This window comes from Apus apus, chromosome Z (genome assembly GCF_020740795.1).
Source record: "Apus apus isolate bApuApu2 chromosome Z, bApuApu2.pri.cur, whole genome shotgun sequence".
NCBI lineage: Eukaryota > Metazoa > Chordata > Aves > Apodiformes > Apodidae > Apus > Apus apus.
Window position 1 is genome coordinate 22,823,982 of NC_067312.1, and position 21,227 is coordinate 22,845,208.

The following is a 21,227-nucleotide window of genomic DNA, read 5'->3' on the forward strand; positions in this document are numbered from 1 at the left end:
CGTTCAGGACTAGCTTACTAAGTTGAGGGAATGAGTCCATACAGGGGAAAACACTAAACCAGAATGAAAACCTGTAATCCCACATGTCTAATAAATGCGGAGCGACCAACAAACAGGTATTTTAAAGAACGTAAATTACCTGTTACTTTACATACATCAGCAATCTAAAACAGTAAAATCACAACTATCCAGACAAAAAATGTACATTACTTTATTTATAATCTATTTTCAAGTTAAACTGACACAAGTTGAAGATGTAACTGTATGATAAAAAGAGGTAGGAAAGATACAGAAATGGTAGACAAGTTGCATTTTGCCAGTATGACTTTCTGTAGTTGAATCCAAAGCTGCAGACTTTGTTCTTTCTCCATATGCATGAGGGACTGTACTTTTTACAAAAGCTAAAGTGGAACTGAAACAATTTCTAAGCTGAGTATTTCATTAGGTGTCTTTATGATCAAGCATAATTAGAAGAATATAATTCCATGCAAGCAGGTTACAGGAGTTCACAATTTCAGTGCAAAACATTTTCTTTTCTAACAGTTATCACACTTAAAATGGTGATAGAACATACGAATGATAAACTGCAATTGATCTTAAAGCAGTATTTACAGGAGGTGTGGTTTACCACTTGATCTATCAGGATGAAAAATTTTAGTGCAAAATAAAGTGCAGTTACTACACAGGAAAAGATTCCTTCCTCACCCCTGTGATTAAGACATATTGCATGACTCTGTGAAACAATCTAGGCTATTGAAGGCAAAACAGACGTTAGCATAAATGATCCCACTGTTCCTGTTTCAAATGGAAAAGCACAAAATGACAGCTCCCATTATTGGTTTCACTGGTTTTTATTTAGGTTATAAAGCCCCTTCTGTGAATATACAAGAAACAAAGAATGTTTACAAGTATTGTGCCAGTTGTAGCACAGTCCTAAGGGGTTAGCTAATGCCATCGATGTTTTAATAAATACTCTGGTTACATATTACCAATACTGGAGCAAAACCTAAACCTGACAGTATTGCAGTATGTGAAATGAAAGTTACCACTCTGTAAAGATGATCTTCAAGAGTAGTTTTCAGACGACTAACTGATGCATCACTTGATTTATCCTTGGGGACAGTTCTTCCATAAATTCAGTAAGCTATAGGGCTTGTACTTCACAGTATAGCTTCTACACCACTCTTTGAATACTATCATATTTTGTAGTTCCTAAGGAACTCTCAAGAGGTTCTTGACACTCTTTCTGTCTTAAAAGTAGAAAGATAACTGACAGTACAAAGACTGCTGTCACCAAGTAAGGATAAATTGAGTGTGGGAGATGCTGTGGTGCTGTCCAGTCCACCCACTCTGGATTTATTTGATCCCCTTATCAAAGTGAGTAGAACTTATTTTGAGCAGCTGAAAATACAAAAGTGTGAACTAAGAGGAACCACAGAGCTTAACTGGAGAAATGCTAGGAGCAATGCTTCAGTCCTGACACAATACGCTACTCCAGGCAATGTCTGTACAGTAGTTGTAGCCCACCTATATTCTCCATCCATGTTTTTGGTAAATGGGATCCTGTCCTATTACATGTAACGGAACTTACAGTTTTCTTTACTGAATTAGATTCAGGATCTGAACTACCTCTGAAAAAAAGATCCTATTAGGGGTTTTCTTCTTGGTCGTGAGATGTTAACCAGAACCTGTTACTTAAGCTTTACATTAAATACATTTCCAAGTATCTCTAGAGCCTCAAAAGGCAGCTGCAGCAACTTATATAGAGACTCTTAAAAAGCATTTTTAATGCTGTGTATAGGTAAGCTCTATTGAATAAAGTATGAAGTGTGTTAAACTTAAGTTGTTTCATTAAGCTTTACCTTTTTATTCAAGAGATGGTAATACAGGTTTGCTATTTTTCTGTTTTCTCCAGTTCTTTTCATTTCTCCTTGGAACCAGCTGCATTTCATCCCCATTTTAGCAGGGGAAGACTCATTCAACAGATGCACACTAGCATCTGTCAGAGTTAAGGACATGACTTAGCCCCAAATTTTGCATTTGCTTCTATGTGAGGTGCTCTTTTTTTTTTTTTGACCACAAGATGAATCTGATAAATATCTGGGGTCCAGGAGTTCCTGTGTATTTCTTCATTTGGGAGTTTATTGCTACTCCTCCACATACCTTCTCCAGCCTAACTGGCCAGCAGAGATCGCTTTGTCTTAGGAATAAAAGCAGGCTTCTCAAATTAGTTCTGATATACAAAAAGGAAAGAGGGAGTGTTAAGAATCTCCCTGGAGTAAAAGCGTGTACCTTGTGCTAGGAAGCAGTGTGAACAGTAGGCAGAATTTTAAAAAGTTAACATAAAAATACAGATAAGCAGTGGTCTCTGAGAGAGTAAGATCAACTGAGCAAGAAAGCCAGGGTAGGAACAGAAACACTACAGAGTGGTAACATGGCCATATAACTATCACTTTATAGAGATATGTGTGAAGAAAACAAATTTTAATTGTTTAAGCCAGTGATTTTCCACACAAACAAAATCCTTCTAAGGCAGTTGTTTTTTGATAAATTTTCAGTACTAGTTACTTGTACAGTCACAGGATCAGTTTTAGCTTATTATAGTTAAGAATTTTAAGCTTATATTAAATACTGCATACATACAGAATGTAATACAGTTTGCCATGCCTAGGAAAACAGTGCCAGAACGCTGACCTCCAGGGCTACCATCATGATCTGAGGGTATCCATGGCAGTAGAAAAGCCCAAAACTTCTCTTAGTGTTCTTTGCTTTCCCAAGCCAAGTTCCATTTTGGTTTTAGTGTATTATCCTGCTCAGGATTCGTGTCTTCTCTTTCTCTACAATTTGTGGTACTCCCTTTTATGCAACCATTTCCATCCCTTCTGCCCGAAGAAATTGAAAAATATTTCATGTTACTAATGTTGGCCTCTTCACAGGCTTAGATAAGACTTTCAGGCATTAGTTTTAAGAACACACTATATACTCCCTCCAACACGGACTTAAGTTAACATTATGAAAGGGCACATCAGCTGGGCCAAGTGTTTCAGTATTTGACAGGCAGTACAGTCATACGATTTTGACCATGACTTTCCTTTTACACTAGGATTTTAAATTAAGCTGTTGTGCAAGATTAGTCCACTACAAAACTCCTCCCCACTTAACAGCCCTGGAGATCAATCTAATGCACATACTGAAAATTACTTGTACTTTGGGATTTTAATAAACCACCTATTTGCTGTATTAATTTTCAGAGGAGTAACTATACATAAATGATATGTTCCAAGTTATGTGCAATAGATCTGTTTAACAGATTTGTTCTTGTTTGCAAACACGCACAAAGAATTTTCTGTCTTCTATTCAAGCAGAATATTCAAGTTACAATGGTGCTTTTGCTACTAACTATGGTATGCATTTTGGGGTTATATGCCATTCACATGCCTCCTGAAGTCAGGAATGCTCTTCAGTGCTGCCACTGAAAGATCTGCTCCGGACATGGTTTCTCAGTTGTTCTATGAGCTCTGGATTCTGCTGCTGTATCTGTTGTGCAAACTGCTGTCCCCTGTGTTGAACAGTTTCAAGTAAAATCAACAAGTGAAAAAAAATTACAAGCAGCATTTGTAAGAGAACAGGATATCCCAATACAACAGAAAGGTTCATCATATGGAAGTAAAGATAATTTGATGTATTGTCTTAATCAAGATATTTATGGTATTATGACTTTATCTACTTAAAATCTATTCAAAAAGGATTATCATCAGATCTTAATTTTCATTCTCTCGGACTATTACTTCTACTTGATAACATGGAGGAAAAATTATTACCTTACTTGGTAAAACTAAAATTTATCAACAAATCTGCTCCAGTGACTTGCTCCCTTCTTTTTAAGGGGATCCATTCCAAAATGTAAAACCATATGCTTTTTAAGAGGTCTTGCCATATAAGCAAATGGCATATTTTTCTGCACTCTTCCAGATGGATTATCATTGTTATACTATAAAAAGACTTAGATCCTGGTTTTGTAAAGGCTTCTTCTCACTATATGGAGTTCCCTGAAGCCTTCCTTGTCTAAATGCAGGGATGCCAGAGCAGAACTTGTGGCAACCTAAGCTAAGTGCATTTAGCTTTTCTAACTAGTGTTTGGGATATCAGACAGTGAATTTAGCAACACAATTTGAAAGCATGTGTAGGAGTACTTAAAAGATTTAAATAAGTTTTTTTATAAGTGGCATTTAGAAAGTAAACAGTGTATGAGAAACCAGAATGTGAAATTGAGCAAACAGTTAAGTCATACCAGGGGATAGAAATCTACAAAGCACACAACATAGTGGAAAATATGTCTTCCAATTATTAATTTTAGTAATAATCAGGCACTCAGCGAGGACAAACCACGGTATAATTGGCCCGACACTATCCATTGTAAACAGATGTTGCACAATGATCCTTCTACAAAGGAAACATTTAAAACTATGCAGTTCTTACTTACGCATGGATCAGGCTGGACAAATCCGACAGGCCACCAACACCTGCAGCAGGGCCACCAATGGCATTTGACATCATCCCAGACATCCTGGAACAGTTAGCACAGTGTTGGCATTGGGGTATGCAAGGACCTTTACAGTAAGCAGTAAATCATAGTTCTTTTTAGAATTGTGGGGAGGAAAAAAGCTGCAAGAGAAATAGAGTGCAGTAGTTCTATTTACAGTAAGCAAAAATAAAATTGCATTTTCAGGAACATAGTACTATTCACCTTTTCTTTTATTAATTCAGACCCCAAAGACACTTGTTTTAATGCTACTTCATTTTAATACTTACAGTTGTTGAACTTGAGGATTCTGCATTAAGCTTGCTGCCTAGAATAGACAACATATAGCTGAAATTAGAACACATTTACCACTTAGGTATCACTGAACAAACATGCAAAAAACCCTAAAAAAAGCACATGCTGTATTCTGTGTTTTATTGCAAAAAGAAGCTAAGTTTATGTGCACAGAGATGTGTGGCCCCCAGCAAAAAGAATCATTATAGGAGTGTACTTCAAGGATACGAGGCTGAGACAATTTGTTATGTGTTAAATAAAAAATAGTGGTTACAGAGTCAGACAAGAAAAATATGGCAAGACAACATAAAACAAAACCAGATAACTAAGTTCTTAGTTATTTAGTTAGAAAAATTAACTTAAGACTTCCAAGGAAAGAGGTTTTCTGTTGAGATCCTTGGAGAAAGGTCTATATTTTGTCAATTCCCAGCCTGGATGAATCAGTTGTGCAACTACTGTTACCACTGGGTATAAATAGTTACAATTACCGCCACAATACTGTAGAGTAAACCAGAGTGTGAACTTACTTTGTAGCATGGTTTTGTGGTAATTGCACGTCTTCTTACTTTGTAGTAGTACACATGAGATTATTCACATTTATCATTCATAAGATACTTCAAAATTATATTGTGTTTACTATAGTGTAAAAGTGTGTATGGTCAGATACAGACTAAAGCTGGTGAGATTTTAAATGTATTAATGTAATTCCTACAGAAATTAGTGTCTGTATGAAGAGAAGACTGACAGACACAATGCAGTATCTGCTTATTCAGTTATTAAAGGTACTACAAAAACCTGATATATACAATATTCACTTTATTGATCAATATATTTTCATCTATACATCTCCAAAGTAAACAAACTCTGTTATCTGTTGGAGATAAAATCCCAGATTCAGGTCAATTCTATGGATAATAAAGGTTTATTGTTGTTTTTTTTTCTTTCTTCCATCAGTAACAAGTCTGATTTAGGTTAAGGGCCCAAAACAGAGGCTAGAATTTACTTTCTCAAGTGAGTCAAATTTTCCTTAAAAATAAAACAAAAAACTACAGGAAAATCATTCATTCGTTCCTGGCTGAGTGCCCTGTGTTCTCTCCACTGGACCAGGAATGTTCTGGAAATAATGCAAAAAATCCTTACCCCATACTTAGCTCCCAATTGAAGAGTACATCTTTGATGCTGAACAGATGCAGGCTGAGTAGTCATGTGGCCAGTGAAGTGGTACACGGAGTTCCAGTGATATTTAAATACTAAAGCCATCAGAGAACTTACTCACTTCTTCCTTGCCTACCATCTCTATTACTTGGACCATAGCATCAGACCAGATATATTGATCTCTCTGGCACACAGTGCATTTCCACCTGGAAACAATGGCTGAAACATCCTGTCCTACAGAAGCTACCAGAGTTTTAACCAAGTTCTCAAAGGAAATAAAGTATTTTTTGCCTTTTTTTTGCTTTAGAAAGTCATGCATGCCCCTTCTGCTGAGGGACAAAACCACAATTTGCCTTTGTGCTAGAAGTAAGTGCACTTTATGCTATTTAAATTAATTGTTTGCACATCTCTAGAAGCTTATTAAGGGATGTCAGGAATAATTTGAAATAAGAACAGAAAGGTCTCTTGGATCGTTCTCTGCAAGCCGAGTTACTTTAGTTGTGGGTTGACTGCATCTGAATCAACTGCTGTTCACTTAAGTGGTTTCTTTTTATTCGTTGCTAACTGCTACGTGGAAAACAGAAACTCTCTCCATGCTATTAAGTGTTTTACTACCATGCCATCTAGAAAAGTAGCATAGTTAATCTATGCACATTGTTGTTTATCAGTAAAAGATAAAATAATTGGAAATAAGACAGGAATTATGGGAGATTTATGCTTTGACTCGTTTTGAGTGTAAAATGACTTAGAAAAGTTTAAATTCATTACAATTAAACCATTGCTATTATAATAAGCATTAAAACTGCTTATGTTTTTAAATAAGTTCTTAAAACTTCAGAAGTTTTTTATAAAGGGTAATGTAAAGCTTGAAATATACTCACCATACTAATGAAAGCAGGATTGTTTATCAAGCTTGCCATGTCAAAACTCAGTCCAGTTCCAGTCTACAAACAAATTGCAATTGGGTTTAAGTTTACCTGCAAAATCCCAGTTAAAAATTGTAAATAAATAGATACAGAGCTAACTTACAGGACTGGACATGTCTCTTAGTTTCTGTTCTGCTATTTTCAGATTTGACTTATAAGAGTCATTCTCTGGATCAAGATCCAGTGCTTTTTGGTAACTGGTAACTGCTTCTTCATATTTATTCACTGAGGTCAGAGCCAACCTAATGTGAAATAAAGAAATCTTGGGTAGAACATAAATGACCAAAAGATAATGAAACATTTTCCGTTCTAAGTAAATAGTATCTTGCAGCTAATTTTTGGCTTAGCACTGAGTTAAAGCAAGTTTTGCTGTTGTGCTACTACTGCTTAGTGTAAGCACTTGGTTTTGCAGAAGAGATGATGCCTTAAGAACTCATCTCACATTGTCTGTTTCATATAGATGCAAGTTTAATTAAAAACTCCTTGCTATCAAGTGATTTTGTCTGGATCCAGCATCCATGACTTTTTGTGTAAGGTCAGGAATTCCTGTTTCCTCCAGGCCTTTTGATCAAAAAGATTATTCAGAAGGGTACAAGGCTAAGTAGGGCAAAGATACTCCTAATGTGAGTTCTGCAGTTTCAAGAAACCAAATACTGGAACCACAAGTTTCAGCATAATAGATTTTTGTCTTAGTGTTAGTGCAACCTTCTCTTTTTGGATCTTCCACAGCTTGCCAAGCGGGTTACGCAGGAGAATAGTAATGTGTAAGATGCTATAAGAAACCCTTTTATCAGGGAAGTCTGCTTAATGTTTTGAAAGATTCTTCTCTAGCAGCTCAGGAGAGCACAGGACACATCTACTACTTTTCCAACAGTATTTCTTTTCAAATTCTATTAGCTACTTATTACAATTAAAATGTCGTCTTTCTCTGAGCTATTCCAGAAGTGCTTCTGGTTGCAGTTTCAGTTCTGTCTTCTGCTGCATTTTCAATATATGCTGACCACAAAAATAAACTGATCTCCTCCACATTTTTTGAAAGATCTGTGCAACCCATATTCAGCTATTTGGTACTCCAGTACCCCTTTGGTATATGCTGAGCTGCACAGACTAGGTTGATAAGCCTGTGCTAATGCCCACTAACAGACCCTAGTCTTCTATGTCAGGCCAGAGAGTGCAGTGTGTTAGATACACCAGTCAGGGTGATTACCCTCAGTGATTGTGAACTGAATAACAGTATCAAACTCCAGAGGTTTCCAGTAATGTTCCTGGAGAAACTCATGCCACACTACTCCCACAGAAAACATTCTCCCTTTTGGACAATTAACTTGCCAAAATACTTTCTGACCAGACAAGAAATGCAATCCACTATTTCTGTTATGCAACAGTCTCTTTTTACAGAGAAAGTATGTAAAATTATGCTTCTTGAGAAACAGTACAAGTCAGAACAGCAGGCAACAGTTTCTACCCAGACAAGTGCTCTCTTAGGACCATGCTGGAAGTATCACTTTTAACCATCTACATGGCTTCCATCTCTGCATATTTCTTTGGCACTTCTGCATCTTTCTGTGATATACGAAGAGTTTGTGCCAAATCCTGAGAAAAACATATATGCCTGCATAATGTAGTCAGAAAGCACAGCTTTCTCCTAAGGACTTTTTGTTGAGAAGGTAGTTTCTGCACTTGTTTTTTTAAAGTTATTAATAAGTAAGCACTGTTTCCTCATTCAACCTATATCAAATGTATTATTACATCCATCTGCTGAGTTAAGCAATGGCTTGTAGCTCAAAGTATATCCTCTATCAAAACTAACAGACAATAAAAAATTGAGAAGCTTTATTGCCCAAGAATGATACCACTTACATTGCGTATCATAAGGCACACTGGACTTACACCCAAAACTCTGAAATAACTTCCAGTTTCCAATAAAATAAGCCTGTAGCTTCCCTCCACCTCACTGAAACTGAGGGATCTTGGGTTGTGCTATATGAAGAAATCATCTAAAGACAAAACCAACAGTCCCTAAAACTTTGAATTATCCCAAAAGCCAGATAGGTTACATTTGTACTGGTAAGATGAACTGTATCATGCAAAATTTTCAAGTGATAGAATCAATCATCTTTGATCAAATAAATGCCCCCTGGCATGGTTTTGTCCCAGAACACTAAGCATTATCCCAGGCAATTCTGGGGCATGGTTCAGAATGCAATGTAGCAATAGGCAGTTTCAATGTTGCCACTCCATACTGCAAACTAGATTTTAGTAACATGGACACCGGCCACTTTGTGCTAGCTGACCCAAAAACAATCCCAAGCATTTTTTTAAATTTACTGGTATAGATATAACCTCAAAAGCCTTACACAGCATTCAGCCCACAACCACAATATGTTTGATTATTGAAAATGCAAAGCTACACACCTTGGAAGAATGTCCCTTCACTCAAGCAGGTATCCTACTCAGACATTTTTTTTTCAGATAGCACTTCATCAAACCCACCACCTAAAGGGGCTACACTCTTCATCTCTCAGACATGGCTAAGAAAAGCTACCAAAGGGACCTATCTTAGTCTTGCTAAAATACCTGCTTCCAAAGAGCTACTGAACAGAAAAACTAACCCTCTATTCCTGCTACTGTGAAGTCCAAATACTTACAGGATTTTGTAGTCTAACAGCATATTTAACAGATTCACTGTTCCAACCACAGAATTTTAATTACTCATAATTAAGTAGAAGGTAAAAAAACACATTACTTTCTAAACTAAACTTGCAAAGTTGATAAAATTAAAGAAAAAAATTGCAAACTGTTGAAATCTCATAGGAAAATGCTGAGATCAACCACTTAACATAAAACATCAAGCTGACAGCCATCTGAGGAAGACAGGATCACCTTCAGAAAACTGCTACATTTTCAGAACAAGGAGGTCAGTTAAGTAAAACAACCTAGCTCCACTTATTACAGAAAATCGATGGTGATTTACACTGGGGTCTTCAGTGTTAACTCAGATTTGTATTAGTTTACCCCATTCTCCCATATGCTTTGCTGTACTTCGGATCTATGGCTATGGCTCTCTTACAGTCCTTTATTGCTTCACTGTAGTTGTTGAGCTTACTTTGAGCAGCCGCCCTAAAAGGAAGATGAGAGGGAAGGGAGAGAGCTTTGTTAAAAAAAACAACAAAAGAAAATAAAACAGCTAAGCTTTGATATTCAAATGTCCATAACTGCCTTTATTTAATCTTACTGACTTCTCATTCATTAGTTAGGCAATGCCTCAGCTTTCCTCAATTAAGTAGGACAAGCAAATCTTCTGAATTAAGTATATGCTGAAGCGCATTGCTAGACTAGGGCTTTGAAGAATGCACACTAACCTTCCAGGACACAAAGGTTAAATAATTCTGGGGAACTGTTTCAGATTCAGTATATAACCATGCACAAAATACATGGTAAGACCTAGTACACAAAGTGAAATTCTCAAGTAGTAGTTTACATAAAATCATTGTTTAAGCATAAGTATTCTATACTACACAACTGATTTTAAAAATAATGCTAATGAAGTTTGGGAATTAAAAGTGTGTATTATTTTGTTTTTACCTGTTGCAGAAATAGACTGCATTGTTTGGATCCAGTTCAATAGCCCTAGTGTAACAATCCACTGCAGCACCGTAATTTTCTTCTTTCATATGATTATTACCTGAAATAAATTATGAAAAGCTCTTAAGTAATGAAAAGATTCAATGCTATGTATTAAAAAAATAGAGCAGCCACATTACAGCATCTCTATAAGGTAGTTATGACTGTCCCTCTTGAGACACATACTTTTAAATAGAATTAGCATGGAATAATGCAAATAAAAATATCTACTATGTCTGTTTATTTTCTTATGTACATTGTAGTCTTCCACTGGAAAAGTTCAGTCAGTGGTTCTGACAGAAAGCAAGAGACTTTGGAGCAAGCAGCCCTAGATGCCTGTACAAACTGAAAACAATTACACTTGCATTTAATTGTTAATTTGGAGAGCTTAATTAACAAAATCAGATTCAAGTAACTAAGTATTATCAAGGTAACACAAAATCACCTCTTCCCAATAGTGATATACTAGATTGTAATTAGTCAGCAATCCCTGCCAGTAAAGGGCAAACTTAATTACATGTATACCTTCAAAATACACACAGAATGTAACCATATCTTGTCTCATTTCTACAGGCCCATTATCTACACATCTTTCCTTTGATCTAAGGTAAAGGTCTCTACACTAAATCCTGTTGTCAGATAAGACTTGCAAGTTATCAACAAGATGGCAGTTAACATTTCTCTAAAACAAAACTGCCATAAGCATCTATTAAAATTGGAATTTCTGATACTGCTATGCACTGAAGAGGACCTGGTGTACAGGGCTAAGCTGGAGCTAGTATCAGTGGGTTCCTTTCTTCCAGTCTCCAGCTCAACACTGGCTGAAGGAAAACAGAAAAATAGCTAGATCGACTACATCTGCTGAGATTAAGCAATTTAGGGCAAAAGAAAAAGCAACCATAGTAATTTATTTTAATGCCAGACAAAAATTCTTCCAAGAAACGAACAAACCAACCCCAAATGATACTACTTCTGAATATGTGTCCTACATAACAAAAAGACTACTTATTGTTATAATTTATACTGTGGCAATACCTAGATCTTTTTAGGATCAAGCCACTGTTACCCTATACAAACCTGCACATAATCTGTGCTTTTACACGGCTCACACTAAGCCAAAGTGTCAAGTGATATTCAAGTTAGGGAAGTAAATCTAAGTATTTACTAGTCCGGAGGGTATGTTATTTCCTGGTTTTATAATGAACAAGAAACACAACTCAGCTATCTGCTTTTATTTTGCCAGTCATTAGCCAATGATTCCTACAGGTATTAGGGCTGGTTTGCGAGCAGAGCAGAAACAGGCTGGTGGCCACAAAAGTGAGAGAAGTTACTCTATTGGTAAGGACATACAGATAGAAACAAGAAACAAAAGAGATTTAGAATGACAGTATTATAGAAGAATAGATTAAATGGACTTTTCCCCCAGTTATCTAATTTATCTCCCTAAATCAGGGCAGAAAATTACTCATACCTGAAAAGCATGATAGTGGTGAAAGAAAATACTTCTGTAAAAATGAGGGTTAATATGACAGAGGAGTAGAAAACAAGACAGGCATTTTAATTTTATTATGGGAAACTAACCAGAGGCATTTTAAGCAGTTCCAAACTGCTTAATAATGCCCAATAGCTGACACTTTAAATGGCCCTTTGTCCAAGTTTAGACCCTTTCAATGTTTTCAGTGGAGACATGGAATTGCTTTAGTAATATCACACGAAGACTAGCACATAGCACACATTTATTTCCTCAGTCTATTTCACAAATCCCTGTGGACTGACAGATGGCAACACAGAAGTCACAAATTTAAAAAAGGCATTGCTGTAACACCCACACCTGGAAAGTGCTGAACATCCCCGCAGTCCAATACTCATACTGAGTGTTACAGGTATTCTTCACATTCCATGAGCTGGCAGTAACAGACAGCAAAATGAAATGCCAGCATGCACAGCAGCTGTTACAAACTAATTTTCATTTGTGACCTAACCTTGTCTGAGATCTTATCCTGAGAAACAAAGAGCTAATGAGCAACTTCAACAATTAAAAAAACTTAATTTCAGAGCCAGTAGTGGATGGCATTCATGACTACAGATTACCAGTTTTAAGGCAAGACAGACATGAAATCATTCTCAGAAACAGCAGAACTTTTGAGACATCATTATCCTCAGGGTTTTTTTCAGAGGATTACATCTGCCTTGCAATAAGAAACTTTCTTGTTTTTTCTATAAAACTCATATAACTGAAAATCCATCAGATCGTAAAATCCACTTGATAGCAATTGTCATCCCTTATCAGTGCCACATCCTGTGTTTTTTTCCCCCTTCTTTTTCTGGGGAAGTAAAACTGATTCCTTCTGGGGTTGTATTAGTGAAGACTTTTCCTCACATAACAACAATAACATCAGAGAGAACACAGGCAACTGATTTTTTCTGCTGTTGTCATAGAGCACACAAATTATTTCACAAATGTGAAATACTAACCCTAGTAAGTTCACAATAATTTTTCTTTGGCTTCAGCTGGGTCAGCTTTTTACCAGTGTTTTAATATTCAGCTAGCACACAATCCTTGACATCACATAACATTTTCAATTTCACATAGAAACTTGTATAGAAATTCCCTGGACAGACAGAAACCTAGAATATACCAGACAATAACTATTCATTCTTTAAAGCTTCTACGAATCAGGAATGTTGCCCAGGACTTCCTCTGTTATCCCTTAGTTCTTAAGCAACCTCCTGAGCAAGGGAGAGAAAAGACTATGTTTTCTTAAATCCCAAATGGAGCCAATCACTTAGCCTTCTTACAACACAACAATCACCAGAAAATAAAAGCTTAAGGTTTTGTAGGGGGTGTGTGTTTCCCAGCTGCTATACTATTACTACCCACAATAACCCAAAGAATTTAACAACAGCATAAGATAATTCTTCCTGTCTTTATTACAAACCTTCATCCTTCAGTTGGTCAGCCTTTTCAACATCCTCTGGTAAAGAATCTGAGAGAGGCAGCATATCATTCTGTATGTAAACAAATCAAGATTTTTTTAAATTAACTTTTAAGCCCCAATTTTATTAAAAACTTCTTTCATCCTGGGCAGCATTGTATCAACAAGCAATCAGATTTTACGTAGTGAACTGGAAGTATGAAAGAACTAAACATCACTAAAGCATCCTTAGAAGAGAAGACAGTTTGCTTTCCACTACTAAAAAAAATAATCTTACTGCTCACAACACATTTTCAGGAAGTCAAGGGGAAGAGGGCTGGTAAATCTCTACAGCCTTGGTTTTCTTACTTCTGACTCTCCTATTTGCCACCCTGGTGGTGGGACGCATTTTTGAAGTTCCCATTTTAAGGTTCATGAAGATGTTCTTAAAACTGAACAACAAATTTTTTTCCAGAAGGAGAAGGAAACATCAGCAAACTGTTAATGACCTCAAGCACTTTGCAGACATTTACCTCTGGGAATTGCAAAATACTTAACTGACTGATAAAATCCTCAAGTGAGAATGAGACATCCACTGTTTAATAATTTTCTGTCTGGAATTGTCCTTGTCTAGCTGAAATTAATCCTGTTATCAAAAACTGCAACCAAAGAAAACTCTCCAAACCAAATTATAGTTCAGAAAGCCAATGTTGGTTTATTACAGTGCTGGATGCATGGGGGATCTCTCCTCCTAACATGCTCACTGAAGGACAAAAGCATATCCTTTATATACATCAGATGAATGAATAGTCATACAATTCCTGAGAAATGCCCACTGGCTATGGATTTTACTTTTTGCAACTTAGTCAGCAAAATCAGGATGTCCTGAGCTGGTATTGTAAAGCATCCTGCTTCCTTGACAGGTATTGTTTTTTTGTAGACTTGCTTATCTTTTGCATGTAAGCTCACTTATCTCACTTATCTTATTTGTACACAGTTTACCCAAGGCAGTATGAATTGTTTAAGCCTCTCCTATCAATCACTGAAAACTGAAAAGTTTCTGGTGTCATTTCCATTGCTCTAAAAGGTGCTCATTCTGCAAGCTTTTATGGAAATGTCACTTTTTTTTAAGTTTTCCTTTCCACATTGTTGTGACCTACACAGCTCTTTAGGTTATGCATACAACATGAAAACTTAGCACACACTGGCAAAGTAACTCAAGAATCTAATTCTTACCTTGTGAAAAGAATTGGTGAACATTTCTATCAAATGCTGTGGAGGTGCAAGATGGGTATCTTCCAGGTTAATCTTAAACACAGTCTCCAGACACTGAATTGCAACTTTAAAGGAAAAAAAAGTATTTAAGTCACCAGTTTCTCAATGGAAGTGTAATTTCATTAACTTATTTATAAAACTGAGATTCAGATCCTTATTGAGCTAGTAAAAGCAGCTCTTTGAAATATATAATAAAGTAAAAAGAAGCTATTTAATTCCTACAGAATTGACCTGGTGAAAAATAGTGTAAGTTATGCAGAACCCATACATACTTTGGCCATTATTCTTAAACCAATCTAAACCTTCTATTTCAATCCTTTCAATGATCAAATGTCTTTTTTTAACATAAAATATAAGGATATAGCAAAAGCACAATTCATAATATAACTAAGCACGTGTCACACACACCACCTCAAAACACCAGAACTGCCACAGGCCATGTGGCCTAATAGCTGGATGAAAATGGCTCATCTTTACTGCAAAGAATAAATGCTAGGTACTTAATAATCTTACCTTGTTTTTTAAAAAAATATATATACATATATATTAATTTGAAGACAATTGCTTATGATTAAAGTGCTTTATTAATCACAAGCATTTATCCTAATAAAAAATGTATCTCCAGAATTGTTTCATGTGTTCTGTTGTGTAAGGATTAAATGGCCCTCCCAGAACTGCAGTAATACAAGTATGCTCACAATAAGCATTGCTAAAAAACGTAGAGCCAAATACGTAAATGAAGTTTTAAATGTGCTCAGATATTAGGCAGAAGAAGCTCAATGGCAATTACTATATACAATTCTGTATGTGTTCAGTTAATTACAGTATCTCAAATTATATCAGTATTTTCCCTATCATAAATTACATCATTAATTTTCCTGAAATCTTGAGAATGTAGTAAAATGTTCTTATTAAGATGTATAATTCAAATGTTTGAGACTGAAAACCAAGGCATAGCTGATAAGTCTTCATAAACCCTAGTTTGAACAGAAAAATGATTACTTTAGCTTGAATTATAGATAACCAGGAGTACCTGAATTCAAATTAACTATCAGTAAAAACGAAATAATTTAAACTGAATTTCAGTCTTATGTTAATAACTATAATATGAATTCTTATTTGCATTATCATGAACCTGAACACTGACTCAAAATTAGAAAAGTAAAATCATTTAAAGTTGAACAGTAAGGCCAGTTTGAGAAGCCAATTTTCTGTGTCACAGCTGGGAAAAAGGGCAAAAAAAATGTGTAAAACAAACAGTAGAACTTGGAAGATGGAATTTGTTTAGAAACACTTAATAGAAATATTTCAGAAAAAGTATGATACAAAATTTATGTTAAGAACATGTAACTATTGAATACATTGCTAAATATGCATACAACTTGCTCCTGTAATTCACAAATGCTAAAAATGTATTAATTTGCCAGGTTACAAATTACCCAGTAGGAGTGCTGAAATACTTGGGTTAAACTCCTTTGTCTCCTGCTATGTAGAAAAACTTAATTCTTGTAAGCACTGACAATGCTGAATTCTGAACTATATATTAATAGAATTTATTTACCAGGCCTATCATAAAATCAGTGGAATTACATATCTTGTTTTTCCTTATACTACTTAACAGGAAGCCACTTGCCATAATATACTTACAGATTTTCCCCTCAAACTTATTTTCACCTAAAGGAATCCCCTTTCCTGAATGCCTCACGTCATTTGTAGTTTTGCAAAAATTTAAAATACAACCTTCTCCTTTTTACTTTCTCAAGGCATAAAGTCTGTGACATCAACTATCTATCATATAGGAGATTTTTGTGAAGTGCTTAAAATAATCCTGAGTATAATATTATTACTATTAAGCGTTTCCTGGAATTATCAGTTGTTACAGTGAACTCCCACATTTCTCCATTAACCAAAAAGTGGAATTTATAATCCTTATCACCTGTCTATCACAGGTATAACAAAATTAGGAGTTCTCATAGGATGAATCTGTAATAACCACTGGTTAACATGTAAGCCAGCAATTGAAACCTATGTAAAAATAAACACAGCCAAACAGAAACTTTTCTAAATCAAAAAATGTATTAAGTTGTGATCGGATCAATTACTACCCTGTTTCCATGTGATGTAAAATCCTGACCTCAATAAAGTCAGACATTTTGTTGTCTGAAAAGTATCCCAAGAGACCAGACTGCCAGAATCTCACTACCCAGTTATCAAAGTGAGTCACTGCCAACTGCTGTAAGCTTGACACCACCAGCAAGCTGGAGAAGACTTGCTGCACCATGTAAGCTATTAATCTCCATTTCTTCCCATGTCTGGTATCAAAGGCCAAAGTTACCTGTTCTCCCTATGACCTCCATTCAGAGGCCCTAGCAGTTGCTGAAGCTTGTAGCGACCACCTTGCAAACCAATACAATTACCTCCCTCCCTGCTGAACAGCCAGGGTTCACACAAACATTTACTACTTGGGCTATGCTGGAGTCCAGCACAGCATCCTGTTACCACACAGCTCCAGGATTTTCTGCCATCCAAACACAAGCTGCAAGCAACATTAAGGCATCACAGCAGACATGGAGGCTGTTGATCACTGAATAGTGAGTATTAATTGGCCTGCTGAGGCTCCCTTAGTACTCTGTATCATCTTGCTTCATCTTACGCATAACCTTCCCCATCTCAAGCACAGCACACATCCCACGTCTTAAGGGGTGCATTCTGCTGTTTTGGAAATACTGCCTTGGAGAAATTCATCACGGTACACTGACCTTAGAAGTGTGAAAAAAATCACAACCTTTTGCATGTTATAGAGAGTTTCTACTTTAATCCCACATAAATAGGTGCTACAGACAAGAAAAAAAAATATTTTCCCTGGAAACAGGGAAGAGAACTAACTGCCATTTAAACACACAGTCTAAAATATAACTTGGAAGAACTGTTTCTAGTTAATAAACAGGGTTGAGCATTAACCACCAGAGATCTCACTGCTGTAGATGCTAACTTACAGGGGAGTATATTTCTCCCATTTACCTTCCAGCTACTCTGCTTTCTCAAATTAAGGCATTTTTATTCGTCATGGATAAAAAAAGCTGAGATAAAATTTACACTGTCACTGACATTGCTATATACTTCAAACATGTTGAATGCAGGTTATCAATATAAACAGAGTTTGAATGCATGCTAGACTTCTTTTTTGATAAAGTCTTGGTTTTATTTGAAATGTTCTAGCATTAGTTGTTTTGTGGGAAATGGGAACACATTGAATTACTTCTTGGCACAGACAATCATACAGTGTCTCTTTTCAGAGACATCAAGTAGATACGTAAGGTATTAATGAAAAATATCAGTCACATTTTTTTAACCTTTTAGGTCTCCACTTAGCATTAAACATTTCAAGGGGTGGGACTTGGGCTATTTCTGTTCCACATGCACTAAAGATATTTTGCAGAGCTAAAATGAGTAAATTATTCAGAATGCCTGCCTCCTATCCTCTAACACAGCATATGGTACCATGCTTTTGGCAAGGCGCAACTCTTACAATTAGGATTTAGCTGTATAAAAATGGTAAATTTTACATCAGTGTTTAAGCACAATTGAGGTTTTAGAATATTTTTTGTTCAGAAAACAGAATCTTAGTATTGTTGCTTCCTTCATACAGACATTGGCTAAGGCTGCTGCAAGACATGTTACCAGGTACATTTTTAGTCCTAACCCAGTATTCATCAGTTTTATTTTAAAACCAAAAGGAACACTCTTCATCTCTCATTACTTTATTTTAAAAAGCATTGCTTTCTTTCACCATCACCATAACGTGATACAGGCTATACTCACAGCTGACTTCCACTTTTCAAACATACAAAATGCTTCTGATTCTGATGTAAAACCAAATCTTCTGGCTTTTATACTTTTGGGAGTATCCCTTGAACATCATTATACAAATGTCTCTTTCTTGCTTAGAAGTACACTGTAAAACAATAGACACAGGAAGGAAGCACACTGCAGGTTTATCTTTCTAGGTTTATACCCTGGAGAGGCAGGACTTGCTTTGCACTTCAGGGAAGTCTACTCTCCGCTTCTCTCAGATTTCAGATAACTCAGTGATCAACTGCCTGGATGTTGCTTATTGTGCTGATGGTCTTGAGCTTCCTCCGAATTCCTTCCCTGGTTGAGTCACACAACCAAAGACTGCCTGAAACAGTGCAAATGTCTTTTAAATAGACGCTATGAAAAGCCCATTGCAGAATTAAGACTTTTTGTTCTTCTCTTGCCAATTCCACATTCTGATACCACCTGCCATAAAGTTTCCAGGAGTTAGGGAAAATGTGTAAGAGCAGTATGAAGAAGAAAGACAAATATTATATAAGTTACAAAGACTTAATAAATGTCTGTCAACAGTTGAATACACACAGACGTCCACCTGTTTACAGACAGATGGACTTGGATGTAAAAGAGACACTATACGATACTGAAAATATTCACTGCCGTGTGCTCTGTAGAATCACTACTCAAGCAAAAAGAAATACAATGCATTTTTTTCATTTTTCATATTCTTAAGCTCTCTTAGCCTCTCCTCATACACTACATGGAATTCTTGGAAGTATGAAATAGGAGCTACTCCTGTGTACCAAAACAAATATATAATAACTGTTTTATTTCATCCACAGGCAGCACAGCTACTGTCAGACACAAAGTGCAGGAAGAAACCAAGCGTTAAAAAGAATCCACAGGTAAAAATCTGTGGGACACATAAAAAAATCATTACCATAGCCTGCATGACAGCAGTGCTTAACTTAATGTGATTCAAAGCATCTGTTGCTCAGAATTGTTGTAGTACATATTTTATAACATTTTTTAAATGAAAGATCATGGAATCATGGTATTGTCAGAGTTGAAAGGGACCTATTGAGATCATCCAGTCCAACTCCCCTGCTAAAGAAGGATATTGTTAAGATCATTATCTCATTGACAGACAATACTTTGTGTTTCAGCTTAGGTGACTCCAGTTACTTTCTACGATAATGTACTTCAAGCAATTTAACACGTGGATAGGTATTACCCACGCATGTATTAACACCTTCATCACTCACCTTCCAAGCTTTCTTGTTCATCTGGAGTGAAAGTATCCATCTGACTCTGCTCTCTCAAGAAATGAATGACTGCATAAACCAAGCGTTTGACTGATGACATTTTGAAAGGGATGAGTTTCTCCTATGTCTTAAAAACAACAGGATCTCTTATTTCAGAAAAATTAATTCCTAGACTATTCCACCCTCCCACTGACCTCGACAAGAAGCACACAAACCAGCAGCAAAAAAGCACAGATTTCCTCAGCCTCACGCCTGTGCAGGAGAATTCACCAAGGCTAAAACGATTTAGCAACTCGTTTTAAAAAGTTACTTCTTTAGAGTTCGGATTTTATTTCTAAGAAATACTTGGAAGTAGAAGCACATGCTTAAGTCGGAAATCAATGAAAAAGCCCAATCGATAAATATAACGCGATAAAGAAACACACTTCAATACAAGTCACTCTGACAGCGCGCTGCTACCCTGTTTATATCCACTTCGGACAAAAAACGGGAGCACTGCGACCTCCGTGATGAGAGGCTGGTTTGCATTCAGCATCAGCTGGGCGTTACACAACTTGAGGGAAAACCTGAGCTCCAGCTTCCCGAGTTAACTCTCCTTAACCCACCCGGATCCAGAAGGGCAGCACCTCACCCGGCTGCTGGGGGCGGCCGGCTAAAACAGGAACGTCGAGCGAACGCCCCGAGCGGGGCCAGCTCCCCCCCTCCGCCCTCCTCTCCGCAACCCCCGCGCAAACCGACACGCAGCCAAGCCCACCCACGCCGCCCACCCGCGGGGCCGCGGGAACGGCGGCTCCTGGGCACGGGGGAGGCGGAGGCGGGGCGAGAGGCGGCCGGGGCCGCCCCCGTCCCCGGGCCCCGCACGGCAGGGCAGGGCCGCGGGCACGGCTGCCCCACCGCCCGGGTCCCGCGGGCACGGCCGGGCCGCCAGCCCCGCCCCCCCCAGCGCCACGGAGACCGGCGCGGCCCGTTCCGGCCTGGCGGGAGGGGCGGCCCTGCGCACAAGCAGGGCGTCCCTCTGCCCGCCGCCCTCCCCGGTGCCGCGGTGACAGCGCCCGCCCCGGGCCCACCGAACGCGGGGCCCGCCCTGCCCTGCCCTGCCCTGCCCCGCCATCCCCCCCAGCCCCGGGGAAGGGCCGCGGGGAGGGGCCCGCACTCACCGGGCGACAGGAGGCGGCCGTCCCGGTGCCGGTGCCGGTCCCGGTCAGCGCTGCTGCCGCCGCGGGCGCGAGGCGGGCAGGGCGGGCGGGCGGGCGGAGGCGGCGCGAGCGGCGGCTGCGCGCGCGCTCCCTCGGTAGCGCCGGGAAGGGCGCGAGGAGGCGGCGGCGGAAGCGAATGCGCAGGTTGGCGGCGCGAGGCTGGGGGCGGGGCCGGCGGGAGGGCGGGGCGGCAGCGCGTGCAGCCGGCCCTCTCCCCCTCCCCCCCCCTTCCCCCCCCTCCC

The 21,227-nt window shown here is 38.2% G+C and overlaps 2 protein-coding genes across 3 annotated transcripts in view; one reads left to right on the plus strand and one right to left on the minus strand.

Annotated features, from left to right (window-relative positions):
- Window positions 1–185: 185 nt before the first annotated feature.
- On the minus strand, window positions 186–21,100 carry SGTB (small glutamine rich tetratricopeptide repeat co-chaperone beta). 2 transcript variants are annotated; one of them, XM_051642644.1, is made up of 11 exons: window positions 20,947–21,100; window positions 19,790–19,916; window positions 14,673–14,776; window positions 13,461–13,530; window positions 10,483–10,582; window positions 9,913–10,017; window positions 7,001–7,139; window positions 6,853–6,915; window positions 4,813–4,850; window positions 4,484–4,567; window positions 186–3,559 (listed from the first exon to the last, which is right to left on the minus strand). In XM_051642644.1, exons 2-11 carry the CDS (start codon window positions 19,887–19,889, stop codon window positions 3,448–3,450), a joined length of 915 nt encoding a protein of 304 aa, XP_051498604.1. In that variant the 5' UTR covers window positions 19,890–19,916; window positions 20,947–21,100; the 3' UTR covers window positions 186–3,447. The 2 variants fall into 2 exon arrangements, with proteins under 2 accessions (XP_051498604.1, XP_051498605.1); XM_051642645.1 differs by lacking the exons at window positions 19,790–19,916; window positions 20,947–21,100 and adding an exon at window positions 18,534–18,707.
- The window catches only part of NLN (neurolysin), a 43,191-nt gene continuing 43,064 nt past the window's right edge, over window positions 21,101–21,227 (plus strand). Inside the window, exon 1 of the mRNA XM_051642635.1 lies at window positions 21,101–21,129. Coding sequence (XP_051498595.1) covers window positions 21,122–21,129 — 8 coding nt within the window. The 5' untranslated portion in view covers window positions 21,101–21,121. The remainder of the gene's footprint in view (window positions 21,130–21,227) is intronic.

Coding starts and splice junctions, on each gene's coding strand:
- SGTB (XM_051642644.1), bottom strand. CDS start 19,889: ATGTCATCAGTCAAACGCTTGGTTTATGCAGTCATTCATTTCTTGAGA. Junction 10,018..10,482: donor GCAGTCTATTTCTGCAACAG/GTAAAAACAAAA, acceptor TCTTCCTTTTAG/GGCGGCTGCTCAAAGTAAGC. Junction 7,140..9,912: donor AAAGCATATGGGAGAATGGG/GTAAACTAATAC, acceptor ATTTCACATTAG/GTTGGCTCTGACCTCAGTGA.